Raw genomic sequence first — 18419 nt, forward strand, 5'->3', positions numbered from 1 at the left:
TTGGTGTAGTCTCGTGTCTCTCAAAAGATGCTTGTGGTGCCAAGCTTTTGGCAGTACTTTTGGCATCAGTTGCTGGTTTAAACTAGGAAGTGCAGAAGGCGGCACTTTCACTTTGTGTCTGTCTAACACTGTAGTGGAGATTCATGCCAGTTAGTCTGAAATTTGCCATATGTATCTCAAGCACATCCTTGCTTTGTGATGCAGTGCTTCTTCACATGCTCTCTGTTGTATATTCAGTGTCTTTAAGGGATAGCATGATGTCTTTTCGAAATCTGTGGGGTTGTGATATACTTATTTGTGGCTTTGGGTTTTCTAAATTCTTTTTTTTAAATATATATTTTTAATGGTCTTGGTTTGCAAACCAGGAGTGAAGTTAGGCTATGAATACTGTTAGCTTCATTTTTCTCTTCCGGTTAGTATCACTGAATCCCGTCATATAATTTTTGGCTATTTCTTTCTGAGGCAGGACCTTGCTGATTTTTGTCCTCTGGATCTGGTTGGCAGCGCTCTTCCTATGTGGACCTGGAGAGTTGTTCTTCTAGGCTATAACTAGCCGTGTTTTAGTAGTAGAGGAAAATGCACATAGGTGTTTCACCCTTGTCCTTCTAGCGTGATACCGTTCCTGTAGCATCTCTTCACAACCACTTGTTTCATTGTTAATGGTGGTTGCTGCGTTATTGAAAGCTTTGGCTGTTGCTCAGGGTAGACTGCTGGTTACTCTGCATCCCTGGTACATAGAACATTAATGAATGTAAGAGGAAAAACTGCTTCTCCTGTTTGGCAAGAGGGGAAACTGGGGCAAAGCAAGACCTAAACGTCTCTTTCAAGGTTTCATAGGGAGTGTGTGGTAATGGGTAACTATCTGACAGGCTGCTGAGCAGCATGACCCCATCTGTTCTTGTTGGTCCCTCTGTATGGATAAAATCACTCCCAAGTAGAGCAGTGTTCAGATGCAAAGGACACTGTTCAGGATGGTTCTGGCGTCCTGGGAGCAAGGCCTTGGTGCTGTTTTGTCTCACATTTAAGCAGGGCTGCTCCTCTCTGTTCTGTGGAGCCTTTTTGCTGGGAGAGTGCCTTCTTGCTGCTTCCCTGACAGCTGGAGGACAGACCTCCCCGACCTTGAGAACAAATTCCTAAAGGCTAGAGCGGAATTTAAGGCTGTTTTTCTTGGAGCTAGTGTGAGATCTTGCCCACCCAGTGCTCCCCACAGCATAGGCTCTAGGGATGTTCACGTCTTATTTTTTATCATCTCTTTTGTAGGCTGCCTTGTTTGCATGAATGAGACTCTTGGAGGGTGGAAGGGAATCCCCACCAACCTTTTAAAGGGGCTCTAAGTGTCTAAGCTATTGAGGGCTCTGCTGAGTGTTGATTAGGACTAAGCCCTGAAGAGCTGTTAATGTACATTCCTGTGTGATAGGCACCAGATAGTGTGCTCTGAGCAATATTTTTAACCTGTAGGAGATAGGGATGCCTTAAAAGAGTTAAGCTTTTCTGCTGCTTTTGCTGACACTAGGTGCTAAATTCCCTGCTGACAAGAATAGCCTGCAATCCTGGGCATTATCAACAAACAAACAAATAGGGCACTCCCAGCTTTGAAGTCTTGAAATGAAACATTGGGGGTCGGTTACAGAGAACTGGGGAGCTTGAGTCCTGCAGGCCAAGAATGAGGGCAAAATGAGGAGAATGAGGGCAGCAAGCAGAAGTCCCAGCCAGAATCTTGGGGACTTTATTAGGACCGAGAAACAAAGAAGGGTGTGTGGTGAATTGGTGGAAGGGGATGTGCATGTGTGCACTGGTGGGGGAGGGAAGAGATTTTCTCACTTTGTCAGTGAGCAAGGGGGGGCCTGTTTGAAAATAGCCTGGGGTACACTTAAGAAACTTGGTCAAAAGGGGGTTTGGGTTATAAAAAACTGCTTTATAGGATTGTGAATGATTGATTTTAGAGATAATATGGATGGAAAATTTCCAGGGATGGCACAAAGTCTTCCCATGCTCTGTAAGAGAACAGCAGAGATTTGAACAAATCCCCCTTCTTGCAGAAGATGAGAAATCTGTGTTGAGTGCTTCCCTAGAGAGCGTGTGATGATGAGGGTGCACTCTCTGTTCCCTGTGATGAAGTGGGATGGAAGGTCATGCTCAGAAGCTGAATCTTTGTGTAACTTTAGGTGCTTGTTTCTGCCAGTGCTTGACGGCTCTGCTCCTCAAAAATAAGTAATGGGATTTCAGGGAGAGGGTCTCAGGGAAGGTGAGTATGGCAGTTTTGACAGCTCTTCCAACACAACGTTAGTAGTGTGCATCTTATCTTCTGCACCTTCTGGGTGATGTGGCATAATGTGCATCTCTCTCTTTAGGTTTGGTCCCTGTCCGCGGGCAGAGTTGGGCAGTGTCTACATACAGTGCAGACAGAGGATCGAGTGTGGTCCATTGCTATCAGCCCATTATTAAGGTAACCGAGATCTCTTTATTCCCAGTTTCCAAGAGAGAGAAGTAAAGGAGTTAGGCTGTGTGTCCACAAATCTCTGAGGCACCACTGTGATGACACTTCAGGGACCTGATGTGAGTGGAGGCTGATCAGGTGCTTGTGCCTGCGGCAGGAGCTCAGGGAAGAGTCTGTGGACTTTGTTCCTCAGAACAGCTGAATGGTCTCCTCGTAAGAGGCTGTGAAAATGGCTCTGTGTTCCTGTTACTGTCTCAAGTGGGACCTGTTCGTTCTTACTTGCAGAGTGAACTCTGACTTACTCTGCCTTGCTAATTAGAAGCAATGAGCTGAATCCTCCTGAGGTTTTCTGTACTGAAAAGATGCCAACTTGTATTCTCATTCTGTGGCAGAAGAGATGCCAGGCAAAAAGGTCCCTGCTTTTTTGCTTGGGAAGCTAGCTTAGAGCTCTAAATGCTGCACACACCTGTTTTCTTGGTAAATTTGACACGTCCGACTGGGAAAGATGGAAGTGGAGTTCAGGGATGAGGTTTTCCAGCCCCTATTGCCTTTAGCCCTGTGCTTTTAGCATGGGCGTAATGCTACAGCTTCAGCGAGGGAGGCAAGGGCAGTATCTACACCAGTGTCTTCCAGGGCAGTTTTCAAAGTGCTCCTGTTCTTGAGGAACTGAAAATCTGCGAAGCTTAAACTCTAGCTGTTAAAATCTTACACTAGCCATCAACAACCTGTCTCTTTGGTTCACTATTAAGCTGGTCTTCTGCATGCAAGAGAGATTTCCTCAGCCTTCCTCAAGGAAGGGGGAAAGAAGAGCAGTTGTTGCTGCCCATGTGATGTCTGCAGCTAGTGAATTTTAGGCTTGTGCAAAACCACAATACTTCCCTCAACTGCTGTCCTCATTAGATTTCCAAGCTTCTTTTGCAGGCAGCAGAAACTTAGTGGTACAGAGCTAATGGCATTATAAGGGAAGTGACCCTCAAGGCCTGCTATGATTTTGCCGTTCCCTCGTCCCATTGCTCTGAGTGTTTGAGACAGTGCTTTTGAAGAAGTGCCGTGGGCTTTAATGCTGCTGTAGGATGTTAGATAGAAGCCCTTTGCTGTCTTCTGTGCTGCAGGGGCCCCTTTTCTAGCAGACAGGCTCTAGCTCTAGCACGATGGCTGGTTAGAGCCCAGTGGCATGCTGCTTCTTACTACTAAGTGATGACCTACTGAGGTGGCCTCTTGTCAGGACAGTGTTCCTCTCCCTGGTGTGCACACTCTCTGTCACAATATTTACCCACTGTCTCCCCACCCCCCCTTTCCTCCCTGCAGAGTGATGAATGGGAGGTAGTGGAACAGCTACCCCATGAACAAGTGGGCTTAAGTTGTTCACTCTCATTTTTTTATGAGACTGTGGACTGTACCAGCCTCCCCCACCAGCCCACCCTACCCCCCTCCCTTCTCCCTCCATATTTTGGGGAGGGGGGTGTGGAGAATTAGAGCCAATTAGCCACGTCATTAATTCTTCAATTTGACGGCTGATATAGCAGGGCCTGAAACACGCTGCTGACCTTGTATAATGGGAACCCTGCTCCTTAACATATTGACGATGGGAGAAGTTAATTAAAATTCCACAGAGAGAAGGTGTCGGCTAACCTATAAACCTGTCGCTTCTCAGAACAAATCGCAGCCATCCTAGAGCAGAGAGAGGATCAGAGCAGGAGGGCATGTGGTGGGGGAGGGTCAGGGCAAGGGTTAGGGGAGATGAATTTTTCACTAATAGGTTTTATTGCTTGCTGTCTAATGAGGGTGAGTATCAAAAAGATAATATCTGGTTTCTAGCAAGGTCTGCTTTGGGGAGCTCTGTGGTTTCTGTTTTATTTACAAGAGTCCATATTTCACCCATATGCATTCCCTATGCACTTGTAGGTGAAGCTTTTCCTCCCTTGCAGTCCCAGTCCTTCTTGCCAGAGCTTGGATGCATTTGTTCCTCAGTGAGGCTGAACATGGCCTATAACCTCCACTTCCTCCTAAACATTTGACGTGCCCTCCCAATTCTCACTTGTGCTGGTGTAAGCTGAGAGCTCCTCTGCAAGAACAGATAGTTCTGCTGGTGTAGAACTGCCGTAGAATCAAGCTCCGACCACCGAAGTATATTGGTTCATTGTTGCTGAGAAATCACCTTCTCTCTCTATTATGGACACATAGAGCTCAGGAGCAGCTCAAAGCAGTTGTGCGTGGTGGGGTAGGAGCAGGGAGGGCTTCCCTGGCTCTAGCCATTCAAAAGTGCTTTTGAGAGCCTGCAGTTTCCCGACCTGGAGGTTTGCCAGGACTAAGAGTCCCTAGAGTAGTCAAGGTTGTAGTCTAACTGAACCTCAACTGTTAATGGGCAGGACTGAATCTTTTCTTCTTGCTTCTCAGTGATATCTCCCTCTGTGTGAAGCTTCCTTAGAAAGTATCCCATGTCCTCCTGACCCACAGCTGGGTTTTCTACTGTCTACTGTAGTCCTGCTCTGCTGGACTGCTGCTGTAATGGGCAGTGCGTGTACACCCAAATTAAATGTCAGAGACTTGTGCTATTAAAGTGCTGCTCCCCTGGCTTCAGGCATCTTTCTTGGGTATTCTGCTTTGATTTGTCCACAGTTTCTCTGTGGCACTACAGAGATCCTCCTGAAGATGTGCTGAGCTAGGGAGGAGGCTTCCTTGCTCTTCATGTTGGGATGCCAGGCTGGATTCTTGGAGGGTCTGCAAACAGAATGATGCCTGTAAGGGAGATTAAGTAGGGTAAAAGGGTAACAAGAGTATTGGATCTGCTCTTCTTACTGTGCTTAGTCCTTTGTGTAAGCTTTACAGCCATGGGAGTGCCTTCACATCCATGTGTGTTATCGGAACTTCTTTGCTTTGGGGATCCCTAACAGTGCCCTATGGGGTAGCGGGAATGACAATGGCATTGTGTTCCTTCTGGGTTTTCGGCAGGTCTTCTGCATAGCTGTGCTGGTCGGCATGCTTGGGACAGCAGGTCCCACGTTGCCTAGCATGTCAGAGACTAGAGAAGAGTCTGAGAGTCCGTAAAATAGGATACTTAAAATAAGGGTGCCTCAGCTTGCTCTGGCAACTGTTTTAATTGGTCTCCAAAGCTGTCTTTCTCCATGGATTAGTAAAATGCTTTATTTACAGAGAGGCTGTGTCCCCTAAACCACGTTTCTTAGCTGCTTGTAATCCCCTTCCCCCCGAGTTCATTTGCCTTTTGAACTCTGCGTCATACAGATGTTAAACTTTCATTTACTGGTGCTTACTGCAGTGACTTATGTGCACTCAGAGACCAGGGAAAGCCTGAGTGCAGTGGACCAATTCAAATGTGCAAAGTGAGGCAAACCCAGGGTTTTCTACTGGAATAGTGGCACCTTCATGCTTTGTGATTCCCTGAGGTGGCAGTAGCCAGGGAAGAGAAGTGACTGCTGTACACTGCTTAATTTGAGGGATAGGTTTATGGAGAAAATGAGGTTGGCATGTATGGCTGCAGAAACATAGGGCTTATGATTTACATTGTACTACTGAAATGTTCCTTTATTTAGGAGAAAATTTGTTACAATTTTTTTTTTCCTAATAATAGAGAAGCTTGTAAGCTGGAGGGGAAAGAAAAAAGTGGACCTTGATGTTAAAGTCATTATTAATCTTGGATTCAGAAGTTTTTTGGGGTTGGATTAAAAAAAAAGTATTCAAATCTAAGCTGGCTTCTCCTAATGGGTCTGGTCACTGGCATGTGCTATTTAGATTTTAAAATATTTGTGATGAGAGCTGGGCTTCCCATGTTGTACTTGGAAGTGTGTCGGATTTTGAACTATGAAAAGAGATGATGGAGGCAGAAAAATCTTCTTTGATGTTGAACTGCAGATAGAGAGCTGGGAAGCCTTTAGTGCAAATTAGGGCAATGCCAGGCAGCCGGAATGTGCCCTGTTGTATAAGCCCAGAAGACAGGCGTATAATCCCCAAAGATGGTCTCCCTTTCCAACTGTGTCATTGGTCTACTGCAGTACATGACCTCTCATTGCAAATGTTGACTTGGTGAAGTGCAGGTTTACTCCAGAGAGGACGAGAGTTTGTACTAAAGACTAATTATCTGCATTGAATGTTTAATTTAAAGGAAAATGATAGTTCTGTGAGCAGTTGAATTTAAAAAGCCAGGCTTGCTCGCTCTGTTCTATTTATGCTGTGTTGTAGTTGAGACCTGACTCCTCTATTTTAACATGCTAATTTGAATCTCTGTTAACCTAATTGCGTCTCCCATGGAATGTTGTGGGGAAGTAATATCTGGGGACACCTCTGCCCCTGTGAACAACCTCAGACAAACTGTAAAACATACCCAAAACTTGTTGGGGAAGGGAAGAAAGAGAAGGGTTACTGACAGACACCTTGACTGATGGGCCCCTCTTCCATTGGGAATGATCAAAATGATTAATTTTGAGGGCTTCTTTGTAATGGTTATCTGGAAAGATTTTGTGAAAGTGAAACAATCTGATCTTGCAGATTGCATTAGAGCAAAACAACCCACTTGAGTCAGAGCAAGTTTGCAGTGGTTTTAACTGTACAATTGAAGCCCTAATGTGCAGCAGTTAAAATGCTTGATAACGTCCCTGTCCCCCCCCCCATTTCTTGCTCTGCTTTTATCAGCAGATATCCCCTACTGCATATCAAGATGAGCTGTTGGCTGTAGGGGTGCTCTGTTTTGACTTAGCTTTGCGCAGTTAACCTCTCTGTCTGCTAATACATGGGACAAGTAACTGGGTTTTATTCTGGTTTGTGCATCACCAGCAAAACAGCAGGCAGCAATAGTTCTGCTGTCCTTGGGGATCTCTGTAGAGCCTGGTCGGTTTGAATAATTGAGAGGGGACTCTGACCTGCAGCTGTTTCTTAAGCAGGGGCAGGAAGAAGCTGCTCAACTGTGAGATCCCAGGGTGGACTTGCAGAGTTAGCAGTGGTGTTAACTACCATCTCTTACTGACCTCAGAGAGTGATCTGGATGTGGGTTTCTACATATATGCAATAGTCATAACTGACTTGGTGCTCTTTCACCCCAAAGCTGAAGAGCAGGAAATGAGTATCAGTTTCTCCCCTCTGGAGCTGACATGACACCTGTGTCTTATTCATGTGCCCTGACTGTTCCCTTGATGATGGGAGGAAGAAGACTTTGTTTTACCTTCTTAATTGTGTGATAATGACTCTACTTGGTCTTCTTCACATGGGTGAACACATGAACATACATGTCCCTTTTCCCTCTCCTCCAGAAACAAACACATATGCAAACACTTCTATAAGCAGAGAAACTGTGCAACTTACCTTTCTTCGCTTCAGCTTCTTTCCTTTGCCCACTAAAGCTCATGCCACTGATGATGGGCTCACTTTTTCTCGCTTTTGGTCGATACTCTAATGTATATATTTCCTATGACTGTGTGAATTGGCTCACTAGTGGTTGTAGGCAGGTGAGCAGGTTTTGGGAGGCAGTAGCTAACTAAGTTAGAACCCAGACATCTGTTTCTAATCCTGTGGAGCTGTGTTGCATATTGAAATTTTTCTTTTTTCTCCCCCTGCAGTTTTCTTTCATCTTTCCCCTTGCTTGAGGGGAAAGTCTGTCTTGGGAAGCATCTTTCTTGTGCTGCTTGGTTTGCACAGGAGAATCCATGTCTGTTTAATCGATGTGACAGAAGAAACTTAGTTGCGAGGGCTGGCAGCCTTATGGTTTGAGGTTTCTATTTCCAGTTTGCGATCGTTTTCTCTTTGCTTTTTAAATTCGCAAGGGAGAAGGTAACTTCACCAGACCTTGGCTGCTGTTTACCTTTGCTTGGCTGTGCAGTGTGCCTTTGTTTTTCCACCTTTGATCAGTGTCCTGCCAACAGATAATTTAGCAATTGCATCCCAGGGTGGAAGTGTGGAGTTAATGTTAAAATTAGGGTTTTTTTCCTTTCCTAACTTCTCTGGCTGATGGAGCAGAGAAGGGGAGAGGGGAGGTGAAGGGGGCCATAAATTCTAGACCTGGTGATTCTGCTCCTTGTAGAGAAACGAAAGCCTCTGATGTCTCTTCAGCACTTTCATTAACATTTAAATTAAGGGTTTGTTTTTCAGGCGGCTTCAGTCGCAGCCCTTTCATAGCCTGACACATGGAGGCTGTTCTCTCTCTTTCTCTCTCTCTTTCCAGCTTGCAAATCGGTGTACAATAGTAATCACTGCCGTATTTTTTTTCTGATCTCTTAGGAGGGCAGCGACCTCACAAGCTGTACCAGAGGTTCAAAGAGAATCAGAAACAGAGTGCAAAGGTAGATGGGCAGGAGGATGCCAGGTTTCACTCCTACAATTACAGTGGTGTCTGTTCCCTCCTCTGCCTTTCAAAGGGCTGCTTTTGCGGGTGGGGGGGGGGGGGGGAAGGGGACAGAGAGGGATGAACCTTTCTCGCACGGTGAGAGCCCCAGGTGCAGATGCCTCTAACCAGGCTCAGCTTCCACTGTTACTCCTCCCAGATGAAGCCAGAGGTGTCACTCAGAGGAGGGGAGCTCATGCCCTGAGGTGGAAAGTGGAGCTATAGTGTCCTAAGATAGGAGCCTAGCCCCTCTAAAGGAGAGTTGATTCACTCTGAGGACAGTGGGAGGCTGGTCCTCAGCCTGCTATTGGCATTTGAAAGGAGGGCGATAGTGAAGGATATTGCCCTGAAGTAAGAAACTCACCTCTGTCTTCTGTTCTGCAGCGCTGGAGTCATGTCTGCTCAGGGCACTGCACCTTACTGTAACGGTAGAGGAGATAGCTGGTTTAAAGTGTCCGGTTAGATCTTGGCTTACAATGCCCTAAACCAGGCCATGCCTTGCCGTAGCAAAGTAATTTCTGGCATAGGAGATAGTTGTTTTAACATCAAGAAGAAAAAATTATTTTCCACCTGTTTCAACAATTGTGTAAGAGTCAAGGAACAAGGGGAGTTTTAGCAACGGCAATGCCTTGCAGTGGAGAAGCAGTATAGTAGGATTTATGTAAACATGTGAGTCTTTCCGAAAGCTCATTTGGAGTCTTCCATGTCTGGCCATGATTTATACCATGTGGCTCTTCTGGATGCAGAAGCCTCCTATATATGCTGAAAAACGTTTTTGTTCTGGGGTTTGGAATTTTTTGCCCTTTTGTGTGAACTACTACGGACTATAGTCTGTCACTTCTTGTGTCACTGTTGTCAGGTTGAAGTATTGTGTGTAACTGTTGTTCTGTGGAGTGTGTGGTGATGACTGTATCACTCATATAGTGAGCAACTTTTCGGGGGCAGGTGATCTTGTCCACATCCAAAGTGCTCTGGAGTGGTGTGGTGGGATGTGCTTCTCTGATCCCATCTGACCCATGCTCTAACTGTTTTGTGCCATGCATCTGATTGCTCTGTCACTGCAGGTGGGTCCTAACACCTCTCTATGAGAGATTTCTGCATAGTCTGAAGAACTGCCACCATCAAATTTGTCTTATACAGGATGAAGATACTAATGCAAGGGGGATTCAGAATGTCTGCTTTGCACTAACATCCATCCACTCTGCTGGGTGCTTCAGCTTTTGGAGTTTCATAGGTTGATGTCCACTGGGTTGTTCTTCTTCAGGGCCCAGTGTTGGATGGTGCCAAGAATGTTTCGTGAAGCCCAGAGCCTGTGCAAACCAAAGCTGTTTGGAATGGGAAAGAGGATGCTTAGTACTTGTCACACAGTGTCCTCAATCGTGACTTCTGAGCTACCTCCAGTGTTGCTCAGTCTGTAATTTTTCAATGAGGAAAGTTGGTAGTTTAAGCTCTCCTGAGGCTGGATACCAGCACTGAGCCCAGCTTGGGCTGCCCCAGTGGTGCTTGGGGCACGTGTGCCACAGCACTAAGTGGGGTAACTCCTACTAAATTCTCTTTGGAAGCTCCACTGTATTTATGGGTGGGGAGGGCGGGGGGATGCCTGCCCTCCCACCTTCCCCCATGTTGTCTCAAAAGGCCCTGGTGCATCTTTGATTAGGTGTAGGTCAAAAGAATTTCCACATCGTGACCTTAATAACTGGGGTTGATTGGCAGGCGGTCTGCAGAGAGGGAGCAGCCTGTCCCTTTCATCTCCCTTGGTGCTGTGCTGGGACAATGGGCCAGCATATTTTCCTTGTTGTTCCTCATTTGAAAAGGGTCTGGTATCTCTACTAGGTACCTGTGACATGGGGGTCTTGATTGGGGTCTCATAAAGGGCCCTGTCAGTGTGTCCAAAGGCCAGGAATACAAAGGCGATCAGTGGGTGGGGGTCTCAGCTGACCACTGAAGAAGGGAGGGGAGGGTCCTGGAAGCAGTGGAGGGAGAAGCAACCCCTGATGAGAGACCTTAAAGGGAGGAGGGGGGGAGGAGGTGGCCCATTTTTGTCCCGAACTCATCAAGCACATCTGCAGAATTGTCCCAGCCGCTGCCTCCCAGTTTCAAAAGAAAATGATCGTTTGATAAACCGTCCTGATTCACCACTTTCTCACAAGGGAGGGAGACCCACCTTTGACCTTTATGATTTCACATTGGGCCCAGCTCCCCCCCATCCAATTGCTGGAGAAACTTTGAAATGCATCCATTGCGCTCCCTTTCCTTCTCCCTCTTTCCCTTTACTCTCTCTTTTTTTCCCTCCCTTTTTTTTTTTTTCCTCCCCCTCCTCCTCTTCCCTCCACCCCCACCTTGCCTGCTCTCCTGCTTTGTAAAAAAGCAGGCGTACTGCTTTGGAGTTTAGGCAAGTAATTAGTAAAAAATCTTTTCTGCAGCACAATAAAACCACAGCGCTTGGCCTGCATATTCCCACAATTTACATACTCGCGGGCATTCGAGAAAACAGGTGGCATTCCCAGTGCATCGCTGCCGATGAAAATCATTTGGAAGACAGGGAGGGGAGGGTGCTGGGACCCGCTCGCTCCTGCGAGCTGTAGGAATGTGCGTGAATATATTAAAATGTTTTCACACAATGCTTGTATTTTCCAAGGGGAAGAGGCATCTTCTGGATGAAAGGCAGCCGGCCCAGACACAGGCCTCTGCCGAACACTCTTTCCCACTCGGAGTTTGTTTGCACGGACCAGATAGAGAGGGGGGCCTGAGGGGGAGGAAGGGCAATAGTGCTATCTATGAAGAGTAAATCTTTTTGTGCCTCCTATCCACTCCCTGTTTGTGGTCCCAGAAAGTCGAGTTATGAGGGAATTGTGTCTGCAGGGGGGGCAAGAGGGGGGATCATCAGGAGTTCCTGCAAAAGCTTTTGGAGGCATGGCAGACATAGAGAGGAAATAGCTTGTAATGGAGCATATAGCGCTCTGACCAGCGGGATTCAGGGGCTGCAGCAGGAAATGACTGCGAGGCAGCTGCCTATCTTGGACGGTATTTGCAAAGTGCCTGTTAACAGGAGAAAACACTCTTGCAGTAACTTTTCCAGCTTTGTCTTATTGTCCAAGAATGGCTGCTTAATGCTTAGTCTGGGCAGTGTATCCAGCTGGTCCTCTCCTTTTTCCAAAAGGGTAGTTGTTCCAGGCTGGGCCACGGGTGGAACCCAACAGTTCCCTCTCGATTTCAGTTGGGGACCAGTTAGCTGTGCTGCCTCCAAAGAGGTTCCTTGGATGCTTTCAACTTGTAGACTGTTGACAACACGTGTGTGGTGAAACTTGTGTCTAGAGAGGGGATACTCTTTTGTTTGAGAATACTGGAGCAGGCTGCAAAGGGGCCTTGTTGGAGGAAATGGAGACAGGTTGGCTGCATTTTTTTTTTTTTTAAATAATATTCTTTTGGTGAAAATGCCCTTCAAAATTCCTGTAGGAAGTGGTGATCTGGATGCCTGTCTCGTATGTGCTACAGGTACAGTCTTTGTAGAAAACTCTTCTGGACAGGATGCCTGCCCAGTTGGGTTCTGCCCTGATGATTTACAAGCCTGCCTGCAGTCAGCCAGAACCATGGCAGCACAAATTTATGGATGCCATGCCAAGAGCCATTCCAAAGCCCACGCTGCCCAGTTCAAGCCTCTGCTCTTCTGAAGGAACTTATCAAAGCACAGGCTGCCAGAACAATGCATAACCCATTTAGAGAGGAGCGGCAGGAGTTTTACTGAGACTTTCTCCTCAGCTAAGCCAACTTTCCTTGTCCTTTCTGACCAAACTCTCTCTGTGACAGGTGGGAGAGAATGTATTCCCCAGCACTGCAAGGAGCTAAACAATTCAGCATCTCAAAACCTTTCGCAAAAGGGTATTCTTGCATGGCAGCTGTTCCTAGAATGGATCTGCAAAATTAGCAAAGCTCTGTAATGTTGTTTCTCCCATCTGGCCTGCACTGGTCGTACTGGTGTTGGTCATGGTGCAAAGGTCCCTAACCTTTGGCTAGAAACAACCAACAACCCAACTGCAAGAGGGGTTACTTTTTATTTTTAATTATTGCCTTCCCAATACCTTGCTCCTCACCTTCATCTTTCTGCATTTCTTAAAGAGGCAGTGGAGGGAAAAAAGCTTTGGTTTTTGTTTGGGAAGGGGGTTAGCAAGGGCGACGTGGCCCCTGCAACCTCTCATAGGGGTGTCTTGTCAGGGCGCGGCATGAAGGGCACAAACAGATCATAACCTTTAAATGAAAATGTGATGGAGGGGAGAGATGAAAGCAGTGAAACAAATTAGATACATCTAGAGGGGGTGCTCAACTGAAGAAAATTAGCATTTCTTCCTAATTGGAGTGCAAGGCATTCCATTACAGAGTTTCATTACAAGAAGCGAAGCACTGGGCCTCTTTGGGGGATTCTTCCCTGCCCTCAGTTCTTCTAGAAGTAAAAATATATTTGGGAGAGAACTGAGAAAGGACTGAATTTGTCAGAGTGAAGGTTTCAGACTGCTGCAGGAAGGGGAATCATAGAGAGTAAAGAACCAGTTCTGTGTTTATTAAGAGAAGAAAGTGATGATTGTGTGTGCGTGAAGTCAGGCGCTAGTCCTAGTTTTCCTGAAGGAAACTATAAAGTTTACAGGAGGCTGCAGGTGGCGGTAACTTTCTGATGCCAGTACTTGCTGAATCAAATTTGTAAACTGTATCCAAAATGCACTAATTTGTTTGAAGTATAGGAATATATGTTTTGTAACTGAGATCAGTGGAGTCAATTCAAGCCTGCTTTACACTGCATATCAAGTCCATGCTGTGCAAAGCACTTGTTGAAGGCATGCCTGTCTGATTCTCCCTCTAATTAGAGCTGTTGTATCCAACAGGAATTTGGATATATCCCTGGGAAGGCAATGGCTGACATCCAGCATGGAACGTCTTGCAGCTGCACTGGGGCTTGTGCATAGCTTTGTGGTCCAAATAGCTTGTGCCAACTTGAGAAACAGGCATGCATGGATGTTCTTTAGATGTGCATCTTTTTGTATAAATGCGCACCAAGGATGGCTTAGAGGGAATTCAAGGGACAAGGTTTTGCGTTGCATCTCTGGGTTAGGAGTAGCGGGGAGACAGTTTCTTTTTTCCAAGAGGAACTGGATTATTTATCAGTTGGCTATCGGGAAAAGGCAGGGGAGGGAGAAGGAAAAAAAGACTAGCAGACTTGCTTTGGGTGTGTGGTATGCAACATATGTTGCTCTGCCAATCTATAGTTACAAAATTTCCTGTTCCAGCTCAGGAGGGGGAATATATAAGCATAGGAATGTGGATTAGGAAACTGCTGAAGGAAGGCTCCTGCCTGCACAGAAGATGGTTCCTAGCAAAGTGGGAAGATGTTTACAGCAGCAGTGCCTTCATCCTGGGCAGGCGCTGTCATCCACGTGCCCAGGATGAGTTGCAAATGATACGAATTTACAGAATTTGTGAATGTAAATCTCTGACTTAACCCTTGCTGCTGAATTTTGGGATTTTGACACAGAGAGTAGCACTGCCCACAGGAATATTGTCAGGCCTAGAGAAAATATTGTTAAAAATGAAAGCATGGCTCAGAGATGGGCTTCTTCCATATTAGGTCTGTTGAGCATCAGGATGATAATGACTGCCATCCCAGCTTTATCCAGCCACTTCAGTTCTTGCAAAAGATGCCTGGCAAACTGTTTAAAATGAGCAAATACGTCACTGGCTCTAGATTAGTAAAGCAAAGTACTTTTGAAACACTAGGGGAGGTGGAGAGGAGATGGGAGCAGGACTGGAGAGGTTGGAGTTTGGAGAGGAGCAAATGACTAGGAGGAGATAGTCAGGCTTGAAGGGAAACTAGTTTCTCTGAAGAATGGTAATTTCTTCTCAATGGGTACAGTTGTGCATCTGGCTTGTGTGCTAGTGTGCTTTAAAATACAGTATGCCAGTGTGCCTCTTGCCTGTAGCTAAGCTTCAGCTTCCCTGGGTAGCTGGCATCCCGCATCTCTACTGCAAATGGAATCGGACACTGGAAACGTGTGGATGGAATTGTGTAGCTGTGGGTCTCCTCGGCTCTGTTGCCTCTGGTTTCTTTTCAGAGCAGTGTGAGACTGCTCCAGACGAGAAAGCAGATTGGAAGGTCTGTTCTCTGTGTAGTGTTGCCTGTAGTGTGTTCTGTGGCTCATTATCTAGGATTTGTCAGGTCTTCTCTACCTGCCTGTCCATCTGCATGAAGCACAGCCGCTGCAAGCACTTGCTCTGAAGAGGTGCTGTGGGTTCATGATGCTCCATTTACTATCTCTGCACATGTCTGCGTGTGGGATATAGTCATACTTCTTTGCAAGCATCCTGACACTTCACAGATGCAGGGCTAATTTGGGCCCAGGTATTAAAGGCAGCTTTTAATGTGCATTGCCCTGTCTAATTAGTAAATCTGTGTTCTCTCTCCCCTGAGACTGAGGTACGTGTTCCTCTAGGTCTAGCCGTCCATCAAAGAGGACTTGAAATAAGGCCCTGCTATGGTTGGTAGACACGTGCAGCTAATGGAGAGAGCCCATTTCCTTTGAGAAGAGAGACCTGTACCAAGGTGATTGATAGTCCTGGAGATTTATTAGTGTAGGGGCTGGATAGAGGCTGGGAAACTGGAACCCAACAGCTTGGTGTTTGTCAGGGGAAAAAGAAGTGTAGTGGTCATCTCTGTGTGTACCTCTTCCCCTCTCCAGGAAAAAAATGGAGACTAAGGTAGTGAACTGGTCTGATCAGAAGAAGCAATTACAGACTAAGCTGGGCCAAGCAGCAACTGCTGCTATTGCTGTGCTTGGTCTCTGCCTCCTGGCGCAGCTGTCTTGAGCTTTGCACCTGCACTCTGTTCGGTGACCTGCTTTGCCTGTCCAGGCTCGTTTAATGAGGGATGGGGATGGAGCAGGACTGTCTGCTGGAACAGGTTTTCTATTGCTTCTTATTTTCTGTCTTGCATAGAGTATTGATTAGCACACATGGCCTAGAACATGTTTTCATTTTCCATACACTCCCTTTGAATTTTCTCATCTTTGACAGAGGAGAAGCAAGGGAGCCTACTCCAGAAGTTGGAAAAGCCATAAAGTTTCTTTAATATCTGTCTTCTGATGGTCTCAGAGCAATTTGGGAATGTGGATTGTGTGCACACCACTTCAGATAAGTGTAGCCTGGCAGAGCAAGTACTTCATGCTCCTGGTGTGTGGTAGAAAATATCAGGTACTCTGGTAGTATTGAGTGCAGGTGAACAGTACTGTTCCCACTGTGCAATGGCTCTGTCCTCTGCTTCCCAAACTATGGTTTGTGAGACCCTGACGATCCTCAGACCCCTGGTGCCTCTCTACTTCTTGCAGTGAAGCCAGTTATATGAGTCCCTGCTGGTCTAGGAGTGACTGAGACTGGTTGAAGCCTCAAAGCTTGGAGCAACCAATTAACTCTATCCTGCCTTGGAAGGGGCAATGAAACAACAGGGTCTGAAGAGGAGAAGCAGCAGAGGAGCACTCCTCTGTGCCAAAGAAATGGCTGCATTACTGGTTTGTATCTTGGTTTTGCCATCTTTCTCTGTATTTGGTCCAAAATCAAACACCACAGAAGTTACTGATGTGCTGATATTTGGTTGCCTCCATTAGGCAGTTCTGGTAAAACCAGCCTGAAAAGAAATATTGAGAGTAAGATGATGGTAGGTAAGCTTGAGTGGGGAAGTGTTATTCACCAAATCCTACAGTAGTAGAACTAGAGACAGTTGAAATTACTACAAGACTGCTTTAAAATGGACAAAAGATAGTATTTCTTCACACAGTGTGTAGTGAACTTTATGCTCTAGAAGGTTATGGAGGTGAATGATGCCAGCAGTTTTGAAAGGGGTTTGGCAAATTCACAGATAGCAGATTCATAATGAAGGATTAGGTGGGACTACACTTCCTAAAATCCTTAACACACCAATTGTGGATGCTGGGGCAGTACAAAGAGAATGACCACAAAGTTACCAAGCTTATATGTTCTTCCTAAAGAACATCTGCAAGTACCACTGTTGGAGACAAAACGGTGAGCTAGATGGGCCATGGCTTGACCAAGGTGGGCATTTCTCATGTTGTTCTGGCCGTGGTGGGTCAGTCAGGCATTCATCTACCCTGGTGTTTGGTGTCCAGCACTGTCAGTAGTTGATGTCTAGGGAGAAGAGTAAGAAACAAGACAAATGCGAAAAGATCCTTTCCTGCCTGTTCCTTCTCACCTTACAGGGATGTGGAGGTTAAGGTTTCCCTGGCCAGAGTTTGCATTTGGACTAGTGTTTCTTTCACATTTGCAGATGCTAGCTCTGTGAACAGCTCATCTCTTCTTTCTGAACCTGTTAATGTTCTGGTATTCATAGGCTCCTCTCCAGTTCAGTGCTGTGTCCTGAGGAAGGGACACTTTGTTCTGTTTTTAAACCTTTTGCGTGACCACCTTATGGGGATATACAGTGAGTGATTCCTTTCTTTGGATACCCTCTGCTCTGTTTATGATTTTAGTATTTTTCCCAAGCCAGCCCAACTCTCGTATTGATGGGCTTGTGCAAAGCAGGAGCAAGCTGCGACTGTTGTAAGTACTTGCTGGCCAGTTGTTATTTAGAGTGGAATTCATGTGTCGGCATCCCGGAAATGTGATAAGCTCATCATTTCCTCCCAGTGCAGCCTCTGACCGGAGTCCACAGAGATGCAGCCTAACCTGAATTGGTGGTCATTAACTGGATCCTGTATCCACATGACAAAGACCAGTAACAGCTTCAACTGAGACATTTGTAACTTGCTGCAGAATCAAATACTGACGCTTTTAGTAATGTGCTCATTTCAGTGGAGGATGTGTGAGCAAGCTTGGTTCTGGCATTTCTTCATGTGGGTGTTTGACCTGGCAAGTAAAAATGGTTATTTTAATAACTGTGGATTTGGGTGAGACTTCCTAAACTCTCGGAGCACATGGGAATGGGGCAGACCATGGAAAAGGAAGGAGGAAACTGTGGTTTCACGCTCCTGCCCACAAAGCTGCCTGTCCATCTAAAGCTTCCAGACTTCTGTTCCTTAAAATGTTGTAGGACTGACTGCCAGCATGTTGTCCTGCTTCACCTAGACAACAGCTTATAGAGGTGTTGGGGCTGATGTAGCTTGAGAGTTAGAACGACTAGGCCGCTTAAGCAAAACAGCATAACTGAAAAGGCCGCTGGAAAAGACAGCTAAGAATAGCCATTGAGAAAGTTCTGATAGTGCACATGGTGTGGGCTAGCAAAAACAAGATGTGTTCAAGGACGTGGAGGCGGTCTGTTGCTATTGGCCTTAGTGCATAGTTACCAATCATAAGGGAATGTGGGGCGTGTGAACAGCCCGTGATTTATGTCTGTAGCCTATCCGAATAAGCGTGATCGCGTGTGCAGATATGGAAAATGTATATAACCGCACAAGCGGAATAATAAAGGAATCCGACTGTGCATCGTATCAATGTGTGTGTGAGAGTCGTTCCTGTCCTTGCACGGATGCTGAAACTCAGCATAGAGGGAGAGGAGGCAGTGTGGTACTTCATATCCCTTTATCAGGTATTTCTTGGCATCAGAGGACAATGTGTTTTAGGGAATACTCTGTTCCATTGCAGTCATGGGAGATGTGCTTGAAG

At 46.2% G+C, this 18419-nt stretch overlaps 1 protein-coding gene across 1 annotated transcript in view; it reads left to right on the top strand.

Moving 5' to 3' along the window:
* Positions 1-18419, top strand: part of FBXW4 (F-box and WD repeat domain containing 4) — a 62698-nt gene that overhangs the window by 15551 nt on the left and 28728 nt on the right. Inside the window, exon 5 of the mRNA XM_075423589.1 lies at positions 2352-2446. Coding sequence (XP_075279704.1) covers positions 2352-2446 — 95 coding nt within the window. The remainder of the gene's footprint in view (positions 1-2351; positions 2447-18419) is intronic.

Source organism: Opisthocomus hoazin, chromosome 6 (genome assembly GCF_030867145.1).
Source record: "Opisthocomus hoazin isolate bOpiHoa1 chromosome 6, bOpiHoa1.hap1, whole genome shotgun sequence".
NCBI classification, from domain to species: domain Eukaryota; kingdom Metazoa; phylum Chordata; class Aves; order Opisthocomiformes; family Opisthocomidae; genus Opisthocomus; species Opisthocomus hoazin.